Below are 24,673 nucleotides of genomic sequence, written 5' to 3'. Positions count from 1 at the left end.
ATGCATGCACACACACATACGCGCACACACTGCAGCCCAAATGAAGGAAATTTTGAATTTTTGCATAACCCTGGCTTGTTTGAGCAAGGGTTCCCTTAGCATTGATAATGAAGAAAGGCTTCTCCCAAGGCAACTTCATGTCAACCCCAACCAGCTCTCCTACAACCTTGCCCAGCCACTTGTCCTTGGGGTCAGGCTTCTACCAGCAAACCTTCCTTGCAGAACACATTCTCTCTGAGCTGCCTGAGCCATAGTCAGCCGGGCAGAAGCCTGCCGTAGAACTGGGGCTAAGATTTGCTTTTGGCTTTAACCCCTGTCCTGAATGCAGCAGCTGAAAATCAGGGCGAGCCCCCAAGAGTGGGCCAGGCCTAGAGTTGCAGCCCCGATGATTCCCTGAGAAAGTTCCTTCTCTCTTGCCTCATTTTCCCTTCCATCATGTGGGGGCCAATAACGCCTCCCTTGATGTAAAAGTCTGCAGAGGTGATGGCACACCTGGGTCCCTAGTCCAGCCCCTGCTACACAGTAAGTGTTCAGAAATGGGGTGATTATTATAAGCGTGGACTGGAAGGAACAGAAGCTCCAGAACCCCCTTTTCTTGCTGTCTTCCAGAAATACCCACCCTGGGGTCCCTGGAAGACACAGCCAGGATGTGCTCAGTAACATATGGCTCCAGGACCTTTGTGGGGGAGGGGGAGGGCAGGAGCGGGGAGGGGCAGGTGGGGGCAGGGAAGAGGAGGAGGAAGGGTGTATTTAAGAAAAAAGAAAAACCCACACAAAACCGACAGAATTCCAGCCGATTATTCCCCCCGCTGCAGATGTACATTAATGCAGGAGAAGTGGGGGACGGAGCTTTGGGCTGGAAAAAGAGAAACAGCTCGCAGTTCCTTTTAACAAGCCGTTGTCTGGCTTGATCTTGTCACTCTAAAGAGGGCCATTGAGAGGTATTCATGCGTCGGCCCTGGGGGGACAAAAGGGCCCAGTATATATACTGACTGCTCAGTCGCCTGCGGGCCCTGAGGCCTTTGTCTAACCTTCCCTTAATAAACTTTTGGGAAGAGTTCATCAATCCGCTTCAATAGCTGATGTTCTCATTTTCAGAGAAAGAAGAAAAATAGCAGAAGGCTGGCGTCTTTTTTTTTTTTTTTAGGGGGCATTCTCAATAAGAAGGGGAAGGGGAGAGAGAGAGAGAGAGCGCGAGCCTGCAGACACCCCGCTTTAAAGGGAAAAAGAACACACCAGCACTCCAGTCGCAGATCCTAAAAGGCAGCCCAGACAAAACCGCTATTCATGGGCCCCTGAATTCTGCTTCCCTTTAAGTGTCCCTGAGCCTGGTGGAGCTGGGTCCTGCTGGCAGCCTGGAGGAGGCAGAGGAGACCTGGTCTCTAGCTCAGAGAGTGCAAGCTGAGAAGAGGAGCTTCTTAGCAGGAAAGTGTGACAGAAGGCAAGGGCAGCCAGGAACCCTTCCTCTGGCTTCTCTTTCTAGATCTAGGGTCATTTGGTTTCTTTGCCATCAGGCAGTTTTTAAAAACTGCAGGTGTGTTTTTTTCACGGAAGGTGGAGGCGACGGGGCCAGTTTTTTCTCCTCTGAGCACTTTTTCCTCTCCACTTGAGGCTTCTGCTTCTCAGATCAGAGGGACCTCCACCCTTAGGCTAGTGTGGAGTTTCAATCCCCAGCCCCTCTCCTGGGAGCCCATATCTGCCTCACTTTTGGATTAGGTCATAAGAAGGTGTAGCCTCTGATCACCCCCATGCTGCATGCCAAAGCAATGGGATCTCAACCTGTCCCCCTGATTCTCTGCTGCCTGGTAAGGTGGGGTCGTGGGTTGAATAGGGAGGGAAATAAAGAAAAAAGGACATTCCTGATATTCCTACAGCAACAGACACCACACTGGTTTTGATTCCGTTTGTGTTAACTCACTTCTTGACATGATCCTATTTTTTCTTTATTTTTTGAGACAGGGTTTTGCTGTTGTCAAGGCTGCAGTGCGGTGGTGTGATCACGGCTCACTGCAACCTTGACCTCCCAGGCTCAGGCAATCCTGCCTCCTCAGCCTCCCGAGTAGCTGTGACCACAGGCGTGCCCCACCATGCCCAGCTAATGTTTCGATTTTTTTGTAGAGAGAGGGTTCGTGTCGCCCAGGCTTCTCTCTAACTCCTGGGCTCACGCAATCCTCCTGCCTCAGCCTCCCAAAGTGCTGGGATTATAGGCATGAGCCACCATGTCTCACCTCATTATCCCTTGTTTTTTGTTTTTTGGGTTTTTTTGCATGCATTTTATTTTACTCATTTTACTTTGGGAAACTGAAACTCAGGGAAATGGTCCATGATCTAGAGTCTCACACCAGGAAGCTGAAATTCAAACTTGAATCTTTCCAAATCCAAATTTCAAAGTGCTAAATGAAGCCGTCTTTTACATTTTATTTATTTATTTGTTTGAGACTGTGTCACTCTGTCACCCAGGCTGCAGTGCAGTGGCAGTATCTCAGCTCACTGCAACCTCTGCCCTCCCAGGTTTGAGCGATTCTTATGCCTCAGCCTCCCAAGTAGCTGGGATTACAGGTGCGCACCACCTCATCTGGCTATTTTTTTTTGTATTTTTAGTAGAGACAGGGTTTCACCATGTTGTCCAGGCTGGTCTTGAACTCCTGACCTCAAGTGATCCACCTGCCTTGGCCTCCCAAAGTGCTGGGATTACAGGCGTGAGCCACTGCTCCCGGACTTGCCTCTTACATTTTAGATCATCAATCACAACAACAAGAATAATAGTTACCAGTCATTGCACTCTTAAAATGCACCAGGCATTGTTATAAGTGCTTTAGATGCATTATTTTCCCAATGGCCCAGTGAAATGGGTCCTTTATGATAATACCCATATTGCAGATGGGGTAAACTGACACACTGGCAAGGCTAAGGAGAGGGCTGCATTGGAGTGCCAGGAGGGTAAAGGCCGATTCCAGCTCAAGTCTGAGGCTGCAAACCCCCACGCTGTTCTGCCTTTGATAAAACACAGATGCAGGAAGGAAGGAAGTAGATGAACAAACAAATGTGACTTCTGCCCCTGCGAAGCCTCGGAGATGGGTCTCCCAGGGCCTGGCTCAGCTTTGGAGCACACACTCCCAGACACACACACACACACACACACACACGCACACACGCACACACACACACCCTCTCCAAGTCTCCCCCGTGGCTCTAGTTCAATGTTTTACAGGCCTAATGAGTGTTGACAAGTTTAATGAGTTTGTTTTAAAGAAGGGAGGGGGAACCTGGTCAAGTTGAGATTTCCGAGTCAAATGAATTAGCGGAGGCCGCCAGACTTCAGCTGACAGGCCTGGAAACCCTCCCACCGACTGCAGCCCTGAGCCACAGGCCCTGGCTCCCCTCAATGGGAGCCGGGCCCCATGCCAGACACTGGGGACTCTGGAGGGTCTCTGAGTAGCCCTCAGGTGCCTGGGTCCCAGCCGAAGCCCATCTCTTCATCCTGCAGCCCCCTCCCTGCCAGCTCATCCCGGTTGGCCCCCTTCGGCTGGACTTTCCTCCTCCAGTCCCATGAGAAATTTGATTCAAACCCAGTTTGGCACTTGTTTGCATATTGATTGCGTGGTAATTAAGTGGCTTCATCTATGGAGGGGATGTGCCACCTGCATTTCTAAGCTCTGTAGTCATGGGCTGGGACTGGCTGCAGCCCTTGTTTCTGACCGTGAAACTGGAATCCAAGGAGACCAGCTTCTGGCCACTAGAAAGGAGTCACATTGTCTTCATTGAAAATAACAGTCTTTATTTTTTGCAGTAATGAGATGAATTGGGAAGGAGTTTGTGCAAACCTGACTAGCTCCAGACAAAATAGCAGAGTTAAAATTAAACGATAACAATGATGCCCAAATTAAAGGAATGCATATATGGTTCTGGCCCAGGAACTAATATCACGGTGGCATTGTAGGCACGTGCCAAGCAAGATTAGTTCTTCCTTTGATTTTGATTGGCTCCTCCCTTGCCACCCCAGGGGTGATAGGAGACCCCAGGCCCAAAGCCTGAGAGGCCTGGATTCAAATGCTTCCTCTTGCCTCTTTCTTTAGCCCTGTGATCTCAGGCAAGTGACTTTACCTCACTGAGCCTCAGTTCCCTCATCTGTAAAATGGGATGAGTAAAACCTGTGACGTTCATAGGGCTGTGCTGATTAAAGGAGCTGTGTCTGGCTCATGGTAAACCCTCCAGAATTCCAAGTTTGCTTTCCAGAGCTCCCTCACAACTGGACATGAGCATGCTCTGTTCATCTCTAATTATTACGGCCTGGCAAATTTGTACAAGCTACCTTGCAGCCCACCCGATGTTGTGGTTTTTTTTCCTCTGCTACCCTAGATAGTTCTCAGATGGCATCTGCCACCTTGCCACTTGCTAAGAAGAAGTGGGTGAGTGGAGATTTAGGAAGGAGGAAGGCATTGCACATGAGCACCAGATTTGTTTTACTGTGTTGCATTTTGGCATCTATTCTGGAGAACGGTGTTGGAGCTGGGTCCAGCATCCAGCTGGGATTCCAGCCCCCGCCCTCACTCTCTCCCACCTGTGATTATTTATTGCATATTTCCCCCTGAGAGGGGACACCCCTCCCCTTCTTTAACTCTCCCCTAATCACTGGTCTAAGGCAGTAGACTTGCACTTGATCGAAGTGTTCTTTCTAGGGAAAATTTCTTTACAGACTGTTTATCCTTCCAGCCGGGAGTGTGGAGCTGGCGGGTGGGGGGAGGGCTCACTGCACTGGAGCCTGAGCCAGCAGGCAGACTCTGTGAACTGCCTCTCTGGACTGGGCTGCTGTGCTCCTCGGGCAATTTCTTCACTTCCTAGGTCTTGCCATTGTTCAGGGCTGCAGCCAGCTGCGGGCGGCGTTCATCTTTGGAGTATTTGCAATCCCGAGAAAGAAAGGCTCTCCTGCGACAGGGCTGGGCTGGGGGCCCATAGAATGGGCAGGAGCTGAGACACCAGAATGAGAAGGGGGACATGCATGTGACCGCACACACGTCCGCCAGGCCCCGTGACCGACGCTGGCGTTTAAACCTTTTGCTGGCATTTAAACCTTTTGTTGTCACTTAAACCTTTCCTGGTGAGCTGGGAAAAGAGGCTGGACTCTGAAGGCAGCCCTGGTTTCCCTTCAGGCTCAGCCGCTTCCAGCTAGATGACTTCAAGCAGATGACTTGGCCTCTCTAAGTCTTGGTTTCCTATCTGTAAAATGGGGGCAGATACGTTCAGAGCCTTGGACAAACCCCCCAACCTGTGCCTGGACATGGTGGAATTGACAAAGTCACATGGTACAGGTATCACCTGTTCTGCAGAAACACACCCAGATACATCCCTCCATCCATGTCATCAGCAGCTACACACCCATATCCACATAACCACAGACCCCTGAACACATTCTCACTCCGACAGTACATTCCATATCACAGGGACACAGCCACCAGCACACCAACAACCGAAAGCGACACCTCCCCCAAGTCTAACCACAAACCAACTCCACTTCCTAACTCCCTAAATTCGATCCACTGTAACCATGTGTACACAGCATTGTTGCAGCAACAACAACAACAACAACATACACACACAAGTGACAATTCTTAAGTCCTTAACCAAGATTGCAATATTTATCTTGCAACTAATTCCCAAAGCTGACTGTGATTTCTCAATTCATAAACCCAAGCGCAAATCAAAATGCAGGCCAGGAAGTCCATTCGTAAAACAAACAAACAAACAAAACAAAACAAGACCCAGCAAATCCTGATTCAATGAATCTTCCCTGAAGGATGAAACCCTTTCCCTGAAGGAGACAGGGAAGGCCATTCCCCAGGGACAAAGGACCCCGTGAATTAGCTGAGGGTATTCCAAAGTCAATGCCCGCAAAAGCATAGGTGTTGCAGCAGGAAGAGTTTGTGGTACCAGATTCAATTACTGGCTCTACTCTTGTTGGCTGTGTGACTCCAAGCAACTGAGTAAACCTCTCTGAGCTGTGCTTTCATCTACAAAATTGGGAAAACAGATAACCACGGGGCATGGCTGGGGAGTTAAGGGAGGTGTATAGAGCACCTGGCTCAGTTCCTGGCACGTGGCAAGAGGTGGGCAGGTGGAGAGCACAGGTGTCCAGTGAGATGGCCCTGCCCATCTGGACCCAAAGAACTGACACACCTCTCTGTGTGCCTCAATTTCTGTATCTACAAATGGGCTTCTTAATGAATAATCTCTCCTTCGACGTATTCTTGGAAGGATCTGATGAATTCATTAATGTAAAGCACTTAACACATATGCAGTCAGCTTTCAACTGGCCAGTGTCCTAAGTAGTAGATGTTTTCAATAAATGGTTACCTCTTTCCTTCCATCCAGGTTTCAGGTCAAATATCACCTCTTCTGGTGGCAGGCCTCCCTGATAGCCCAACTATTAATAAACATCACTCCTCTGTCAGTCCCTTTCTATCACGATTCTGCTTTATATTCTTCAAGCCCTTATCTACCTTCTGAAAGCATTTCCATATTGGTGAACCTGCTCTTCCCCCAGTGTGTGAGCTCTGTGCAGCCGGGACCTTGTGCTATTGCCGGCTGTGCTCCCAGGAATAGCGCCTGGCACATAGTGGGTTCTCAATACATTTTGCTGTAGGAATAAAATGCTAGTTCTAACTCTACCTTCCTGGGGCAATGGGGGGGGGGGCGCGGGGAAGAGAAGGGGGCCAGTTGAGGTTAAGGGTGGAGGCAGCCAGTGGCCCTCCCTTCCCCTCCCCAACCTCTACCGGCTCTGCACACCCCCACTACCCCACTCTGGAATGTGATTCCCAGGCTGTGGGCCCAGCCGGCCCAGCCTTTCCGCTGCTGCCCAGGATTCTCTTGCTGCCTCCTGCCAGGGGGCCGGTGAGCCTTGATGGGTTTACCTGAGTGTTAATCCCCCAACAATCCCCCCTGGCCTGACCTGAGAGCCAGCTTCCATTCTTGTCCCGGGTCTAATTAAGTGCCTGAAATGCCACTTCCCCTTTCAAACCAGGCTGCTTTTCTCCAAGGCAGGCAGGTAAAGCCCAGCCTGCCTCTTTGAAGCAGCAGAGGCCGGAAGCCTCAGCAGGTGCATGAGGAGGGGGTGGGGGTGGGGGAGGGGAGAGGGGGAGGGATGGCACTGTGAGGCCTGGAGGGAGGGTGCGGGGGAAGGGGTGGAGCTTTGAGAGGACAAACACCTGCAAATCTTCCAACTCGGGATGCTTAACCTTTGGGGGACCTTGAGCTCTGGAACACTTGGAATCTCTCTCCAGACACATACCCGCCACTGATAAATTAATTCTGGGGATTCACAGTCACCCCTTGAAGCCTCTATTGCCCCCAAGTTAAGCTGATGTGACACCACTTTCCTTCAAATATATATCTGCATCTAAACAGATAGATGGATAGGTAGATCTAGACAGACATATCTAGATATCACTGTATAAATCTAGACAGTTATATCCCAACTCAACAAAGCTGTTGCTAGGGATAGAGAAGAATTCTTAATTTTTATTTTATATACTTTTTTATGATGTGAAATTTTACAAGTACATATCACTTTTGCAATAAATCTTTCAAAAACCTATAAAAATACATGCATACACATTTTAGAGCCACCGATGAAACAATGTGCTTTTGACTTAGGAAATTCTCAGCATATAGATCTTTAGGGATCATCTATTTCACACAAATCACTTTCAGGTCTTTTATTTCATTTTAAGCATGTGCTTCCTATGTGCCACACAGCTTTTCTGTGTTTTAATTCATTTGCTCCCATTGCCTGGATGAGAAAACTAAGGCTGAGGGAGGGGAAGCCACAGCTCAGGGGACATGGTGGGGGCAGAAGTGGGGAGGAACCTGGGTCTTACTGATTCCAAGTCCAGGGGTCCTTCTGTGCACTGAAGCTGCCTGTGGCTATAAGGGCTCAGAGCCCAGAGCTGAGATGACAGTGAGTGTCTGGGAGACCATCTATGGCACAAGCAGGAGTTGGGAACGGTAGGACAGAGCAGAGGTCTTGCTCTGCCAGCCCCATTGTTCCCAGCATGGTAGCCTGGCAGATGGGACCCTTAGTAGGGACAGGTGACCATAACAAAAGCTGAGGGACCCAGCAACTTTGGAAAAATGTTCCCTTCATGGTGCCTGGCTTAATACTTTGGGGACTGGGTCTCTCTTCTGACTCCTCTCCGTTTGCTATGCAACAGGTAACAATTCCCTTCCCTTCTCTGGGCTTCAGTTTCTCCATCTATAAAAAAAGGTGTTGCATGAGACCAGTGGCTCTTGCTGGGGAGGCCATCAGAATGATCGGGACAGATTGCTCCAAAGCCACTGCGCTCAGATGTCCCAAATCAAGAAAGTACCCAGGTGTGCATGTCTTGCAAAAGCACCTGGGTGACTCTGGGGCACAGCCCTCTGTCCTCTGCCCTCCTGCTCCTTCCATCCCCCACAGGCTGCATTGAATCCTCCTTCCAGCACCATCTCAGGATGGCATTGCAAGCCAGCTGCTCCACGAGGCCCCAAAATGAAGCACAGAGTGTGTAACTGCTTCCTGGTCACACAGCAAGCCGGGCAGGGACTGAAGAGGCAGATGTCAGTGTCTCTTGACCAGCCCTGCCCATCTTCCAAAGAGACCTCCCAGTCAGGAGAGAAAGTTCCCTAATCAGAAGAATAGAAGAGGAGGATAATCATTTGTCACTAGATAAGCAGTTATCACCTTATCTCTGAAGACCAATAACCATAGCCCGCGGGCTCTGATTCCAGGAGTATACAGAGCTTCTTCCCCTCACCCTCCTCCAGAGTAGCCTTGGATAGGAAGTGGTCCTTGCTCTTCCCAGGACAAAGCCCTGCCTTCCTGTAGTTTCCTCTATCCATGGGGAACCAGGCTGGTTTTTCACTGCTTCCCCTCCACTAAACACACGCCCAGAGTATTACAGCTCAAAGGATGGCCCCTGAGGCTGAGAATCCCAAGACCCCATGGAACACAGTTTGAAAACCACTAGGCAGACCCTGCCTTGCCATTGTTCAGAGAAAAGGACCAGGGGCCAGAGACATGAAGCGACTCTTCCAGAATGACACAGCAGTTAGTGCTCAGGCTAGGGCCTCTGCATGGGGCCCTTTACATGAGGATCTAACCACAATCTGTGATTCTTTTCCCTCTGGGCTTTATTTTCCCTTGCCGTTGAAAGGACTGTTCCCAGGATGGTGGACAGACCAACTCTTCAGCAGGCCAAGTTTGTGGCATCTAGCAGGGCTCAAGATCCCAGTACGTGCTTATGGGTGCTGGGAGTGTGGGTGGTAGTGGGGTGGGGTGGGTTGTGGCAATGGCTTGAACCACAGTCTCCCCTGGACCTGAGAATCTGGGGTTTATGAAGAACGGGGGAGGGGCATACGGGCTGCAATTGTCCAGATGGGGTAAGAAGAGGAGCTTCTTGCTGCCCTTCAGGCTTCTTAGGGCAAAGGTGTCAGAGTCCTGCAGAGCCTGTTAGAAGGGAACCCTCCTCCCCTTACTTCCTTGGGCTAATCAACGCTCTGTGCCTCAGTCTCCCCCTCTGTGAATGAGAACTTTAAGGCATGTGTCACATTAAACACGAAGGGCGATGAACTGCCGGGATAGGGAAAGGCCTCATTTCCCGTGGTTGTCCTTATTCCATGCCTTCCTAATTCCTGGGAGCAAAGCTTCCACCAGTTTGTTTTGCTCCTGTACCCATGCATAACTGCCAGCAGACCAGAGTGGCCTTTCCCTCCTTTGGCCTCACTCATGTCACTCCCTCTGGACCTCAGGTTTTCCATCTGTAAAATGGCCAGATGACCTCTAAGGCCTGTTTGAGTCTGACTCCACCCTTTGTAATCGCAGCCTGCAGAGGAATTCCAAGTTACCTTGAACGAACTTAGCAGCCAGTCACGGGCTCAGTACCCCTGGGCATCAGTGGTGGGAGTCTGGGAATGGGCTGCTTTCCTCCTCTTCCATCTCCAGCTGGGGCAGCCCTCTCCTAACCATGTCTCCTTGCATCCTCTGCTCTCCAGCTCCTCTGCACCTCTGCACCTCTCTGCTCCTTTCCCACAGCCTTGACCTCCTAGCTGGTATCTCCACATCTTCCGGTACATTCTCGGCTCGGTGAATCCAACACTCCCCTACTGAAATATCCTCCATGGCTCCCTGCTGCCCTTGGAATAAGTCCTAACTCCTTAACTTAGCCTTTGATGAGTCTGGACCGGCAGTAGGGGGTATCCTCTCCAGAACATCCCACACAACCTAGGGCTTGATAAATAGTAGTGGAATGGCTGGGCATAGTGGTCATCACTATAATCCCAGCATTTTGGGAGGCCAAGGTGGGAGAATCGCTTGAGTCCAAGAGTTCCAGACCAGCCCGGGCAACATGGCAAAATCCTGTTTCTACAAAAAGACACAAAAACTAGCCAGGTGTGGTGGCGCATGCCTGTAGTCCCAGCTACTCGGGAGGCAGAGGTGGGAGAATCGCTTGAGCCTGAGAGGTTGTGGCTACACTGAGCAGTGATCACACCACTCCATTCCAGCCTGGGTGACAGAGCAAGACCCAGTCTCAAAAAAAAAAAAAAAAGACAAATATAAAGTAGTAGAGTGAATGGATGAAGAGTGACATTGCCTTCAAAGAACTTCCAAATCATTGGAGTCAGGGCCTGTTTCTGAGAGATGGCTGGGGGTGGGGAAAACAGCTCCGGTTGGGGAGGCGAGGTGACTGGGGGCCAGTCAGGTAGGAGCCTGTGTCACATACCCTCACCTGCCTCCTTTATACCTGGAGGATGTTTTCACCATCTCCTCAAACCAGAGCACTCACCCACACCTCCCTACCCTGTCAGTCAAGGCTGCCCAGCCTCTCTGCCTGTGGGGACAGAAGCCATCAGGGAGGCAAGTCCCTCCACACACAGAACAGTGTCTACTGGGCTCCAGGATCTGGCTCTGTGTGTTTCTACCTTCTTCTCTTGACCTTCTGCTGAATGAGGAGCTGCCCACAGAGCAGGCCTATTTCTCCTGTCTAGAACTGTAGATCAGGAGGGATACTATTTATTTGCACTTGGTTGAGTATCTGCCCCCACCCCACCTGCACCCACATTTGGTGATCACTTATGGATTCACAGCCCGTTTCTTCCAAGGCCCCTATTATTTCTCAAGTCATAGGGATTAACTGAAAGAAGCCTTGGAGGAAATGAAGAGGCAGGAGAGGATGGGGGAGTGATATTTCTCCAGCCTCCCAGTTTGCCCTGTACTTTATATAATTATAGCATTTACGCTTCCTAGCCTACTTGGAGGTTGTGTCCATGGACCCACTTTGCAGAAGAGGACATCTAGGCTGTCAGAATGCTTCACTCAAAGTTACCCAGATCTTTCAGAATCCAGGGTCCTCCTCTTTCTCCTTCAATCTCCTGCCTCCTTCCCCCCTCCCTGCCCCCGCCCCCACCAATTCAGGCATCTCCTCTACAGCATCCTCTATAGCTGTGATCACAGATTAGCAGGCCGCCACAGTGGGGGTGACTTTTGGAGACCTCTGTACCCAGTTCCCTGGGGTCACAGAGAAGGACTAGAGAGCCTGAGCCACAGAGCCGCGTGCCCAAGCCATGTAGCACTTAGCGACAGACTGTCCAACGGCTGCAACTTTCTCCTTTCCTCCACCACCCCGTCCCAAGTAAGCAACCCAGCCCAGGCGGCAGTGGCGGCGGGGCCAGGTCCTTTGCCCCCCTCCCCTCCGCTGGCCGGCGCGGGCAGCTGACCCAGCCAAGCTCAGCAGAGGAGGCCCTGCACCAGATCCCGGCTCCCCTCTCCCGGAGCTCGGTTTTGTTGTGGGTTTTGTGCGTTCTGTTTTGTTCCGTCCCCCGCCCCTTCCCGCGCGGGTCGCCCCTCCCCCCCAGCCCTTCCCCCACCCCACCTCCGGGATCCCCGCCCAAGGCCCCAGCCCTCCCCGCCACCCCACCCCGGGCTCCCAGCGTGCCCGCTCTTGACTTCATCCACTAAGTCAATAGCCGGGGCGCGGGCGGGCCGCTCCCCCCGCGCCGCGCCGCCCTGCGCCGCCCCCCGGTTTTCTTCTCGGGATAATGGGGGCTCTTTGTGGCCTAATCAGCCTCCTGAGGGGCCGGGAGGCCGGGAGCGCTTCCTCCGCGGCCGTCGGTGGAAATGAAAGCGGGATTAGGCCGGGGCCTCGGCCCACAGCATAGTAAAGCGCCACCAGGCATTCGCCCCTTCAAAGCCCCTTTCGGGGGTTTGGTTACTTTATTTCTAAAGTTGTTTGTATTTCTAAAGTGGCCATTGAGGCGCGAGCGGGGACTGCCCCGAGAGGGTGGCGGGGAGGGGGCGACGCGGGGAGGAGGACGAACTCCTGACGCCTCCCACCCTCTCCCCGCCTGCACCCGCTGACCAGTTTCCAAACCGCTTTCCTGGCCCTAATTTCCTGCTGCCTAGGGAGGCCGGGAGCGGTTCTTATCCTCACTAATCAGATAGGGAAACTGAGGCTCAGGCACCGCCGAGACGGAAAAGACCGGGTTTTGGGGGAAGAGGGTCGACGCAAAGCGGGCCATTTACAGCAGTAATCGCCTGTAACAGGCAGCTCTGGGCAAACCGCTCCGTGTCCCCTGTATGGACCACTAGGCCACCAGAGAAAAAGTCCCAACCAGAACCTAATTTGAAGAGAGAGGGAGGTTCAGCCCCATTTATTAAAGAAAGTTCCAAGGCCTCTTTTCTTAGGGTTCACTCCGAGGACCTCCAACAAATCTTGGACATGCTGGGATTCTGCAATCATTCAGAATCTTCCCCCATGGAAAAGGTGGAAGGGGTGGGCATTTTGAATTTTGGCATTTGCAGGCAGCGGGAGGGAGGAGAATGAAGGATGGGGTATATCCCCCCACATCGGACTTTCTTTTTCTACCATATTTTCAGACCCTCGGAAGGGTGAATTCGAACTCAAGAAGTCCAGGCGGGAAGGAGAGCTGCAGGGTGAGGACCACGGGAGGGGGGAAAGCGCCTTCCCAGGTGGCTTAGAGACCAGCTTCCTGAGTTAGGGCTGTGGTTACAAGAAAGTGCGGGAGACGGAGGCGCTTCTGCAGGCTTCCGCTGGGAACAAGAGGTTCCAGAAGCTTCCTCAGGACTCCTTCCAACTCCCAAGTCTGCAGCCCAGGTAAAGCCAGAGCAGACTTTAAGACAAGTTTTCAGGAAACCAGGAGGCTTGATCCAAATCCACAATCTCCCTGCAAAAGTGTTCAGAACACACCGCACAAACACACACACACCTCACAAAACTTCTGAATGTTGCCCTCCACCTTCTCCAGTCACCTAAAGACCTCGACCTGAATTGGAGCCCGCAGCCGTAGCTGTCCCTCTCCACCTGTCACCCTCGCTGAGGCTTGGGACGGTAGAGAACCCATCGCCGGCCGCCCACTCGCCCACTTGGGTGAGGTTGTGTAGGGTCTGGGTCCCATGGAAAGGATCCACAAAAGTTTAGGGTGGAGTTTTCCGAGCTACTTATCGCGCCCGCCGCCCCACCCCTTTTTCTGTCCCGCCCCGGGGCCTCTTTGATCTTCGGTCTTTTCGTGGTGTCAGACAAAGAGTGCAGTGAAGGCAAGAGGCTCCGCAGCCCAGCCGCTCCTCCCTCCGCCTCTCCCTCGAACCCGTGGCGAAGCAAGGCCCAGCCCGCCGACGCGGGCCACTCCAGAGGTCAGCTTGGGGGCTGCCTGCCAAATTCAGCCCCAGCCCCGCAAACACACTCTGCTGTCGTGCGCGCGCGCGCACACACACACACACCATTCACAAACACCCAGACACAAGACAGTCTTGCGAAGAGGGAAGCCCACAAAGATATTCAGGTAAACACACAACAAACACATACACGAGACACATCTGTTTATTTGCGGGCTTATTTTCTGTCTCCACCGCCTGGCTCAGAACTCCATGAGGGCAGGGACCTTCTTGAGGTCACTTAACACAACGCCTGGCACCTACTAGGTGCTCAAAAATTTTTTGCAGAATGAATGAAGACATTCACACACATACACTCCAGAGGAAAATTTCTCTTTTGGGTGGTATAGGTAAAAGGGGGAGCATAGCACACGTGCTTATATCAGCATTTAAACACTTCCCAAAGGACCCTTCCAATAACCAAGTGGGGTGGAGAAGAAGCTCTCCGCTCTGTTTTGGAGAGGGGAGGAAGCAGCAAGGACCAGACCAAGGGCAGGATCTCAGTGCCCCTCCTCCGCATCGCCTCATTTTGAGCTTCCTGATGCTGGAATCAGAAGCTCCCTGGAGAATACTGGAGTCATCAGGAAGCACGCAGATGTGAGGTTCTGAATGGGGTGTAGCCTCTAGAAGCCCCAAAGACCCCTTTATACTAGATGAAAAATTCTGCCTGTATGAAAGTATGTGAGTGGCAAGGTTTTAAAATTATTTTTTCGGTTTTAGCCTATTCTTAAAGGGATCCAGGATCCCCTAAAAGGATAACATTTGTCTTAGTTAATTCTCTTTTTTATGGAAGGAAACTGAGGCCCAAAGAGGTTGAATGGGTTGTCTAGGGTGATATCGCTAGTGAGTTGCGGGCGGGATGGATAGCAGAACCTCGACCACGATGAACTTTGCCCCTCTCAGATTGCTCCAGCCTCGCACACCTGGGTTCGGATGGAGAGCAAGGCGGTCGGAGAAGGGGATGGAACACAGCCGCGGGAGGCTGGTGGGTGCAACCTGGACCCGGAGTTGCACTGAGCCTTCAGCTCGCCCTGGGTTACCTCCCCCTTACTCGCCCTCCAGTCCGCAGCATTCGCAGCCTGGAAGCGGGGAAAGTGGCCAGAGCACCATCCCTTCCCAAAGCCGAGAACTTAGAAGGGGCGGCGACTAAATTGGAAGGCGGCGAGCTTCACTCCCCGGGCAGTGAAGCCCGGGCCGGCCTGTTAATTTAGCGACGCTCTGAATGCAGTTCCCGGCCTCCCCCTCGCTCCACGTCCCAACACCGCCGGGCACGCGGGCTGGCCCCTGCCCAGCGCCCCGGGTTGGAGCGCGGAACCCGGGCCCCCGCCTCGGGGTCAGCTTCCCTCCCGCCCCGCCGGCCCAGCTCGCTCGCCTCTAATTAAGCGGCAGGATCGCAGCGAGCCGCCGGGACATGCTGTAATATGATGAACTGCCTTTGTGCCGATGTCACCGAAAGCGCTTCTGATAAGGCGAAGCCACGAAGGATCAAAAGGGCGGCCGCGGCACGCCCGCCTCCCGTCTTTCCCTCGCCGCTGCCCGGCTTTGAGCGCTCGCCCTCTCGGCCCGTGCTCTCCCGCGGGCTCTGTCTCTAGGTCCCGCTGCCTCTCCTGATCCGCCTGTCCCAGGGACAGTCTCTCGGTGATTCTACATCTCTTTGTCTTTCTTCCTGCTGCTCGGCGCCTCCCTCGGCCCCTCCGCATTTTCCAGCGTCCTCAAACTGTACCCAAGATTTTCTTCTGCTGCACTCAGACTTTCTCACTCTGAATTTTCTAGCTTTTTCCTCCTCTGTGGCTCTCTGTCTCCGCTGCCTCTCCCCACCCCTCCCTTGGTCTCCACCGGAGCTCAGGCCCAGCGCACCTCCAGGACCAGGGCGACCAAGCCATGGAAAGGTCCATTCGCTGACCCTCAGACTGCGGAAATCGGCCAATTCACTGGCAGCCGACAAGCAGAGCCCCGCGGCGGCCCCAGTGCCCCTCGCAATCCACCCTCGCTCAGCTCGGCTGCCAAACCGGGGGCCTGGCACGCGTGCCCGAGGCGCCCTGGGGGCCTCTTTTGAGATGGACTTGGGGCGCACACAACTTCCCTTCACCCCTCCCGAGGCTGCAGCGACCCGCAGACGCTTTTCCTCTCCCAGGGGGTTGAAGTTCCAAGTGCAGCCGACCCCCTCCCTTCGCATCCCCTACCCCACACCCCTTCCTTTGGCCCCCGCCTCCCCTTTGCCCTCGACCCCGTCTCTTCCTCCTCCAGGTCCCTCCCCTTCGCATGCTGGTAGTTCCCCTTGCGCTCTCTCTGGACTCCTTCCCTGCCTCACCTCTCCCCCACCCCACTTCGTTTGAAGTTTTGGAGAGATCTATCTACTAATGGCGAAGTTTCCCCCTTAGGTCACCGTTCTGCCTTGATTCGATTTGGGAAGGCGAGTTCCCTCCCTCCCTCCCCCTGCCCGACCCCAGCCGGGGCCAATCTCTCCAGAGCAGATCAGAAAGCGCTGACCCCATTTCCACCTTTTCCTCTTTCAGCCAGAGTTGGGGGAAGGAGAAAAGAAGAGGGAAGGCCCCGGACAGCAAAAACTGAGGGGGGCATCCTAATCTCCCAAGCGCCTCTTACCCTCACCCTGAGTTTCCTAATTACCCCTTCAGTCTGCAATGGGAGGGAGAGAAGAGCTATTTTTCTGGAATTTCTGGAATGTGCCCCCCTCTTAGTCACAGCCTTCAAGGCCCCAGATCGTCTAGAGAACCTTTCTTTGGGGGTCTCTCGTCTGTGCAGGAACCCATCCCTCAACCAGGCATTGTCTTTTCAGGGGTGTGAGTTCTGTCTAGTCTTAGACTATGAGCTTCCAGGGCCACGGCCAGGACCTTGTACATTACATGTTTATATCCTTAGGCACTCTTGCCACACAGGCCTCACCAACTTTGTTGATGATGATAGAATGATGGCAAACAGAAACTCCAAAGAGGTAACCTGGAAGGAAATCTCATTTGCTCAGCCCTCTTTTCCTATATAAAAATATGTTTTTATATAATATTATTTATATATAATGTAATGTGTGACAACTATCATTTTCAGAAAGACATTCTTAAAAAAAAAAAAGCCCAAATAATCACCTTACTGCTTTAAGGCTACTGTTATATATGCTTTTAAATCCTTCCATGTAAATTCCACTGAAAATTTGGAAAGCTGTGAAAGGGGAGGGGGCCGCGGGAGTTGGGGGGGAGGTTAATCCGGGTTTAACGCTGCGATGCAGTCTTAGGACCAGGGTTAGCCTGATTGCGTTATCTCTTCCCAACATTTGAGACGCCCATATTTTACCCAGCCAAATAGCTCCGAGAGCAGCGCAGATGGCTGCTGTGGTCGCGCCTCAGGAAAATGTGTTATTAATATCTAAATAACTTCCCAATACTGTCTGGTAAATCTCCCCTCCACCATTCCAAATGATGAATTCGTTTGAAGTCTTCCCCCAGCCTCATCTTTTCAATGTCTCTCTCTTCTCTCTTCTTCTTAGCCAGGCTTATTTCAAACTGGTAAATATCTAATTCCTTTAACCGCTGCGCCGTGCACACTAGTCTTTTAGGTACAAACGCCTTGAAACAGCCCAAGTGTGGCGATGCGTGCCCCGAGGGGAACACAAAACCCGCACGCCCTCGCAGCGGGGGACCCCACCCGGTTTAGACGTGCCTGCGTTCCAAGACCGGCTGAGCACGGGAACCTCACTCCGGGAACCGAGCCTCTTTTCTTGCGCGCCCTGGGGAGACCCTCTTGGCTCCCCCACGGAGTCCCGAAGGCACCCCCCCAACACTCAGCTCTTCCGCAGCTCCCAGTCCCCTCCCTTCCACCCCTTCCTAGACCTCCAGCGGCTTCCCCCGCTCTCTGGGGCGGATAATTGCCCTCCGTTCGCCTGTTCTCCCTTGTTTAAAGTTTGTTTTCTAAATGTCTTCTGTTAGATTATGCTCGTTCATCCCCCTCCAACCTTATCTCCTTCTGTCTCTTCTCTCCTTGCCCGTCACACTCGATTTAGGCACGAGTTTATCTAGCAAACAGTTTACAGACTTTGTTTATTTACCGCGGGTTCTGGGGCTGCGAGCGCGCGAGCGCCAGTGTTTGCCTTTGTAATACTTATCTCCTCATTGTTGTTTCTCGTTAGTCTCCGCTCCCGCCTCCCCCTCTCTCTTCTTCGGTTGGGGGGATGGAGGGAAGAAAAGGGGAGCCTTGTCAGCCCAGTGTGGGCTCGGCCCCTCGCCGGGAGCCCCCTCCGCCGGGACGTTTCCAGCTCCGCTCGCCCCTCTCCGCTCGCCCCATCCCCCCCAGCCCCCGGCCCGGCGCGCCCCTCCCGCGCCCCCTCCCTCTCTCCCTCTGGTCGCACTGGATATCCACCGCCGAGCGCTGCCTAAAGCCGGGAATTGCCTGACACCCTCCCGTCTTCCTCCGAGCCCCCATTATGCGAAGCTGATCCCACTATGAACAGCTTCAAATCCCGCCTGGACTCTGTTTGATTAGATTGCCAACCCGGGGTAATCCTTTGATTTGGTGGAGTGTCAATTACCTTTCTCTAAACACAACATTTACAGAGGAGGGAACTTGTTGGTTTAAATCAATGCAGATTGTTTCGTGATAAATGGACTATCCTCATCCCCTCCCTCGCCCCCTCTTCCAAGGCTCCTGTCCCTCTCCGCCCCCACCCCTTCCCGGTTCTCGAAGATCCGGTAAACAATGTCCCTTCCAGGTGTGAAGCCGAAAAAATGGTGTGGGCTGAGGGGAGCCGTGCCCCCCTTCCCCTATTCACTCGCTCCCCCGGAGCCTAATTAAATTTGGCAGGTCCTTGTACACACAATCAAAACAGCTTCCTCCAGTGTAGCAAACGACCGAAAACCGCATTAGCAGCTATCGCTGCTGCCAAATTAAATTGTTTCCCACCTCCTTTTACAAGTGTCTAAAACCGACACTCCGGGCTCTCCCCTCCTTTCCAATCCTTCCCCGTCATTTCCCACTCCACACCTGTAAGTTTGCTGCCTTAAAAATAAATACAGGAAAAATGCAAAGAGAAACAAATCTGCCTCACTCGCTGTCCTCGCCAACCCTCCCCCCACCTGAGATGGTCTTTCACACCCAGGAAGTCTGCAAATTCTCCACCTGGACTTTGACACCCCCAGGATTCCCCCCCCGCCCCGTCCCCCAGAGAAAAATGCTGCCTCCACTACTACTATTTCTTTTTTCTAATCTTGTAACTTTTCCCTATATTTCATATTAATTGTAGCCTCATTGGCCTTTCCATCCTAGAGAACAAAGTGGAGCCACTGGTCCGATCCGGTCAGTTTTGGCTTAAACTGGTGCACTATCAGATGCATGCGGCTTTGGTGTTCTTATTGTTTGTCACTGCTGTTATTATTGTTTATATGATTGCTTATTTCTTCACACTCACTCCCTCAGCTCCCACTGAGGAACGGTTTGACCCATTGCAAACCCCTATCAAATTCCCCACAAGAATCTCTCTGAGCTCAGATTCTGTGAAAATCTTTTCCTTTCTCTTCTCTCCTCAAATCCCCTCCCTGTTGGGTCCCTGGCCTGTCTATCCCCTGATCCTCGGAGAAAGGGGTGAAGAGGAGGGAGTCTAAGTGCCTGGGGGCAAGGAACTGTCCACTTCCCTCTCCAGGTGAGCCGAGCTTGGCTGGGGCAAGCACCTATCGGCAACGGTCTGAGAATACTCACAACCAACAATCCTAATAACTCAGTCTTAACAAGGATAAGAGCAAAAAAAAAAAAAATATGAACAGCCTCATGAATATCAGCCCAAGGGGAGCAGGAGTGAGCTGTTCAGAGATGAAAGTGCACAGAAATAAAAGCTCAATTTAATCTGCTTTAAAACCCTTCAACTTAACGTTTGTGCTTCAAACTCTGAGAGTGAGAACTGATTGCGGATAAATAGTTTCTTACCATGCCTGGAAGCTATTACACCCCTCTCCAACACAGTTTCCTATTCAGCAGTCCCAGTTTTCATTACCAGCTCTAATAAGTCTTAACATTATTAAATGCCAAGCGGACGATAGGAAAAAACGGACTCAGGGAGGGATCTCTCTTTAGTGCTTAAAGAGGAGAGCTCTTAAACCCCTTCTTTGGCGGCTCCCTGCCACGAGAGGGGCAACTCCCCCAGACAAAGCATTTTTCAAGAGCAAGAAGCCAAAACAAAGTTGTGGGTATGCACAACTCCCCCTGCTCTGGCCATGGGGCATCTCTGCCTCTCCCTACCTGGATGACTCGGATGGAGATTGGATGGTCTTTTCACCTTTAACTTGGCCATGAAACTGATGTCTGGGGCCTGGGAGGGAGATGAGGGGTTCACAGGGGTGCCTGCCGACCGGCCCAGGAACTCAAATAGGAAACGGATACAATTTGCTCACAGATGGATAGATGGCCCTGTCTCGTCTGCACCATCATATTGCCCATTCACACCCATCTACACGCTCCCTGCACACCTATGCTGAATCCCGTTTGCACAGATATATGGCCTATGGCATTCAGATCCGAAGGCCCGTGGGTAAACAGTCACACCAAGGGATGCTTGCGCTTACACAGCCATCCAATGCACAATCAGCGCACCCAGCGCACCCACCGTCATGCAAAAACTGAGGGACTTTCTGGAGACCAGGCTCACTGCATAAGATCATTTCATTTCTTCAGCTCCTCTAGACTTAGCACCTGTGTCCTCGGCCACCCTCATCTGGCACAGGCTCCACTTTAAACCCTTGGAGACGTGGTTGTTCCTGGTTCTGCGGCAGGGAAAAACCTCTATCCAGCGAAGTGGCTTGTTAGCTGGTGTGGTGAGCCCAGGCCAGCATGGAACGCCCCGCATTCCCTGGAATCAGAGGAATCCTCCAAACCGCACGATCTTTCCATCCTCTTCCTTTCCTTCCCTTCCTTTTTTTCTCAGAGGAAATTTACCTATTTGTGCTTCCTCGCAGATTGAACTGGATATACTCCCTGCGTGCAAACACACTTAAAGTCTCTCCAAGGAAAACCAAACCTCCTCTGCTTCTCCCTGGGATAACTCTCAGAAGAGTTGTCTGTTGTGCAGGAAAGATTATTTGTCCAGGAAAGATTATTCAAGTTCTATGCCTCCCCTCCACAGCCCACAAAAAGTCCATCTAGTCTCCTTCCAATGGGAACAACTGAAATAAGGACTTGGTCCCCCGGCAGGTGTCCCAGGGCTCTGGGCCGACTGGCCTAGCCAAGGACCGCTTGGCAGTGCAGGGCTGCCTCCCGCCGCAGACCCGTGGCCCCTCGGCAGGCGGGGCACAGCGGGGCACCCGGCACAGCTCGCTCCCTTTCTTCCCTCTCTCTTTTGTCCCGGGCGGGACTGCGGCATCACTAGGGGCCCTGTTTGTCAATAGCCCGCCCCTTCCCTTCGCTCCAGGCCGCTGCCTGGCCCCCCATCCTTCCTCCTCGGACCACGCCTATGGGGGCTGGGCGTAGATGGGAGTTGTCTTAGTGAGCCGGCTTTGTCTGTGAAGTTCATCTTCAAGGTTGGGAGGGTCTTCTGAGAACTGGAGAGAGACCTGGGCTAGGAGTGAGGAGAGGGGTGCTGGGAGAAACCTCTGAAGGGAGACTGAAACAACACAGGCTGTTTGCAAGCTTTCAGGTTCCAGGGCACTCGCCACTTTTTCCAAAGCCATCAGCCTGCGGGTTCCCATGGCCACTGTCTTTCCGATTCCCTCAGCCTGCCGCCTCCCCGCGTGTGTGTTTGGGGCCTTTTCTTTTAACTGTCAGTCTTTGTGACTCTGGGTCTTCCATTTCTGTTTCTCCCCCTGTCGCCCCTTAACGTGCACTTACCAAGTCTCAAAGAGACTTAGGAGGGGAATTATAAGGGCAATGAGGAAGGGGAGGCGGTAATGAGGAAGAACTTTCCCTTCCTTCTCTCGAAACTTCCTTCCATCAAGAAACAAAAGCACAATCCCCTTTCCCGGGCTTGCGGGCGCTTGAAAACTAAACGCCCTCCTTAGCTGATCCTGAGAAAAAGCATGACGCAGGGCTCAGACTCCAGCCTGCCCGCGGAAGCCGTGCTAAGAATGGGGAGAGGGTGTGTGGAGCCTGAGTCTCTCCCCCACTGCGATCCTCCGACCCTGGGCATCTGAGAACTTGGCCTCCACTCCCAGCCCCGCCGGCGCACGCCACAGAGGAAGGCACTCTCTGTCCCCCAGTCCGCCCTGGCAACGCGGGGCTGAGTCAGGCGGCGGCCCTGGCTAATTTTTATTGATTGCAGCGGTCAGTCAACTGTCAGGCGGGGTTTCAAGGGACCGTTTAGAGAGCGTGTGCGGGTCTGGTTAACAAATTCATTTAGGGAGCCGCGGGCCGGCTCCTCCTTCCTCGCTCCCTCCCTCCCGTCCCCCGCCCCCTTGCCCAAGTTTCCTATAAAAATTGATCGACGCCGAGAGTAGCAGCCAAAACGCCAGCCCAGGAGGACGCACTCCCCGCAGTACTGGGGTAGACCAGGCGCGCGGCCCCGCAGCCGGGCTCTCCCGGGACTCACCCTCCATAGCGCAAAGAATGCACGGGCTTCACATCTAGCCGGCACCTGGGGTGCGCACCGAGGGGGCGCTGTCGGCAAAGCCTGAGCAGCTCCCAGCTGCCCCGCAGCCTGAGAGTTTCCCCGCTGGAGTTCTGGTCACCTGCTCCGGCGGCGGGAGCGAACCACCGGCCCGCACACCGGAGCGTGGGAAAACCCGGGCTGGGGCCTCGCTGCCCGGGGAAGTTCCCTACCTTTGTCGCCCAGGATGCCGTCGATGCTGTGTTTGGCCTTCTTTTCGCTGTCGTCCTCCTTCTTGTCTGCTTCATCCTCCTCCTCTTTCTTCCCGAACTTGATTCTGAGCACGCGGCTAATCGAACTCACTAAACCTCAGAAATTCAAAGGCAAAAGAGCAAGTATAAGTTGTTGGAGCAGAGGAGCGAGCGGTGGCCTGGGCCCCTGGGAGAAAGTCAGGAAGCCCCCTGCTTTCCTTAGATATCCATTCATCCCTCTTCCACACACAGGCATTTAGGCGTTGACACGTACTCCATAACCAGCATCCACTTGGAGAAGCCTGACTCACACCCCGGGCATTCACAGGGTGGTTAGACTGTGCATTCCTATGCAGATGCTTGCATGCATTTGTGCCTTACACTAACACCTGCCTAGGTGCACTTCCACCCACACCCCTGAGAGGTCCCAGGGCCTCCCTGGAGTCTCTCCAGCTCCTGCTGCCACTCCCACACTCAGGTGTGCATTCTGGCCCTGCATGCCTGAATGTACATGTACACACACCACACACACACACACACACAACCAGGTCACTTTCTCTCTCACAGGCAGTATGGTTTGGGACCTCCAAATTTAGGACTCAAATGGCTGGCGTTGGCGACAGCAGAAATGATAACTCTGAGACGGTGGTCCAGGGAAGCCCATGGGCATCCACCCTCCTAGGACATCTATTGAAGCCGTTTTCTCCGAAAAACCCTCCAGGGGGACTCTCTTATCATCCAACTTCCTAGGTTAACTTTTTGCCCATTCCTGCCTGCCCGCCTGCCTGCCTGCTTTCCCTCCTGCTTTCCCTCCTTCATGCCTGCCTGCCTGCTTTCCCTCCTTCCTTCCCTTTCTTCCTTCCTTCCTGTCTTCCTTCCTTCTTCCTCCCTTTCTTCTTTCTCTCTCCTCTTTCTTAACTTTTTTCTTTCCCCATTCCTTCTTTCCATCTTATTCCATTCTGTTTTGATTTACTCCTATGCCTTAACTCTGCCTTTCTGTACTCCTTTCCTCCCAACTTCTCAGTAAGTTCCCAGTCAACCATCATCTCCCCTCGCCTCTCTCCCACCTCCAGCCCTCCATACTGGAGGCCTGGCCACACTCTGGGCCAGCTCTGCCAGCTCAGCTGCCTTCTCACCTGAGGGCACAGTGCTTCGGTCACAGTGCCCGTCCTTCAGCAGCCTGTCCCGGATCTCCCAGCTGAACATGCCCGGGTTTTCCCTCTTGTACTCCTCAATCTTTTTCTCTACATCCGGAGTCGCCACCTGCTTCAGAGGTGGAGGTGGGAGAGTAGGAGTGGAAAGATGGGATGGGGGGAGGGAAATACTTTTAATATCACCTCTTAAGAGCCCCAGACCAGGCTGGTGGTTCTGGTTACCATGTGTCCCCCCCATCCCCCAAGAGATTGGCTTTATCCTTTCAAGAAACCGGTTCTTGGCTCCCAGGAAGGCAGCTAGGGGTCTGGCCAGGTGGGGCGGGGTGGGACATGGATAGGCAATAAAGAACTCTAATTAGGACCCCCAGGGTCCCCATCATTATCTCAGGAAAGACTGAGAGAAGATGTCTTCTGGTCTTGGAAGGTGACAGGGGTTGAGGCAAATGTGGGGACAGTCCAGGAATGGCTCACTGGCCTCAAGGTCTTGGACAACCTAGACCTCACTTAGCTCCATCTCTGAGAAATTCAAATAATAGGAAAACAATGGGAGGATATCTGGGAGTAGCAGACACCCTCCAGCTGTACTTTCCTACAGCCTGGTGCCGCGAGGTAGTAAGAGGGGCCACAACCAGGAGCCCCTGACCATAGGAAGCCAGCTGCCAGCCTCTGTGGCAAAGACACTCACTCTGGGCTTGCTGCCGCCGATGGCCCCAGGCCGGATGGACCCAGTCTCCTGGTAGCGGCAGAGAATCTTGGAGACGCAGCCGTGGGAGACACGCAGCTGTCGGGAGATGACACAGGGCCGGATGCCATGGTGGGCCATCTCCACTATCTTGTGGCGGATGTGGTTAGGCAGGGGTCGCCCATTGATGAAGACCCCTCCCAGCTGATTGACCCGGCCTTGGCCAAGCGGGGTGGACACTGGAGAAGGGAGGGGAGATGCAGAAGGAGAGAGGTGCAGGGTGAGGATGGAAAGCAGACACTGAGTGCACCCCCTGACTGTAGTTTTGTTCGTTTGAGCCCCAAGACCTCAGCCAGCGATCCCGGTGGTCCT

At 53.1% G+C, this 24,673-nt stretch overlaps 1 protein-coding gene across 4 annotated transcripts in view; it reads right to left on the bottom strand.

The window, feature by feature from the left end:
- The window catches only part of PAX7 (paired box 7), a 118,174-nt gene that overhangs the window by 90,167 nt on the left and 3,334 nt on the right, over positions 1–24,673 (bottom strand). For 2 of the 4 annotated variants that reach the window (XM_030805396.1, XM_012498382.2), the window contains exons 2-4: positions 24,305–24,540; positions 23,602–23,731; positions 22,448–22,582 (exon numbers count right to left, since the gene is read on the bottom strand). In XM_030805396.1, the coding sequence (XP_030661256.1) occupies positions 22,448–22,582; positions 23,602–23,731; positions 24,305–24,540 (501 nt within the window). The remainder of the gene's footprint in view (positions 1–22,447; positions 22,583–23,601; positions 23,732–24,304; positions 24,541–24,673) is intronic. The other 2 variants (XM_003279531.4, XM_030805397.1) reach the window with 1 other exon arrangement.

The sequence above is a fragment of the Nomascus leucogenys genome, chromosome 24, assembly GCF_006542625.1.
Source record: "Nomascus leucogenys isolate Asia chromosome 24, Asia_NLE_v1, whole genome shotgun sequence".
NCBI classification, from domain to species: Eukaryota; Metazoa; Chordata; class Mammalia; order Primates; family Hylobatidae; genus Nomascus; species Nomascus leucogenys.
Note: the sequence above shows the minus strand (reverse complement) of the source record. Positions and strands in the feature narration are given on the sequence as shown.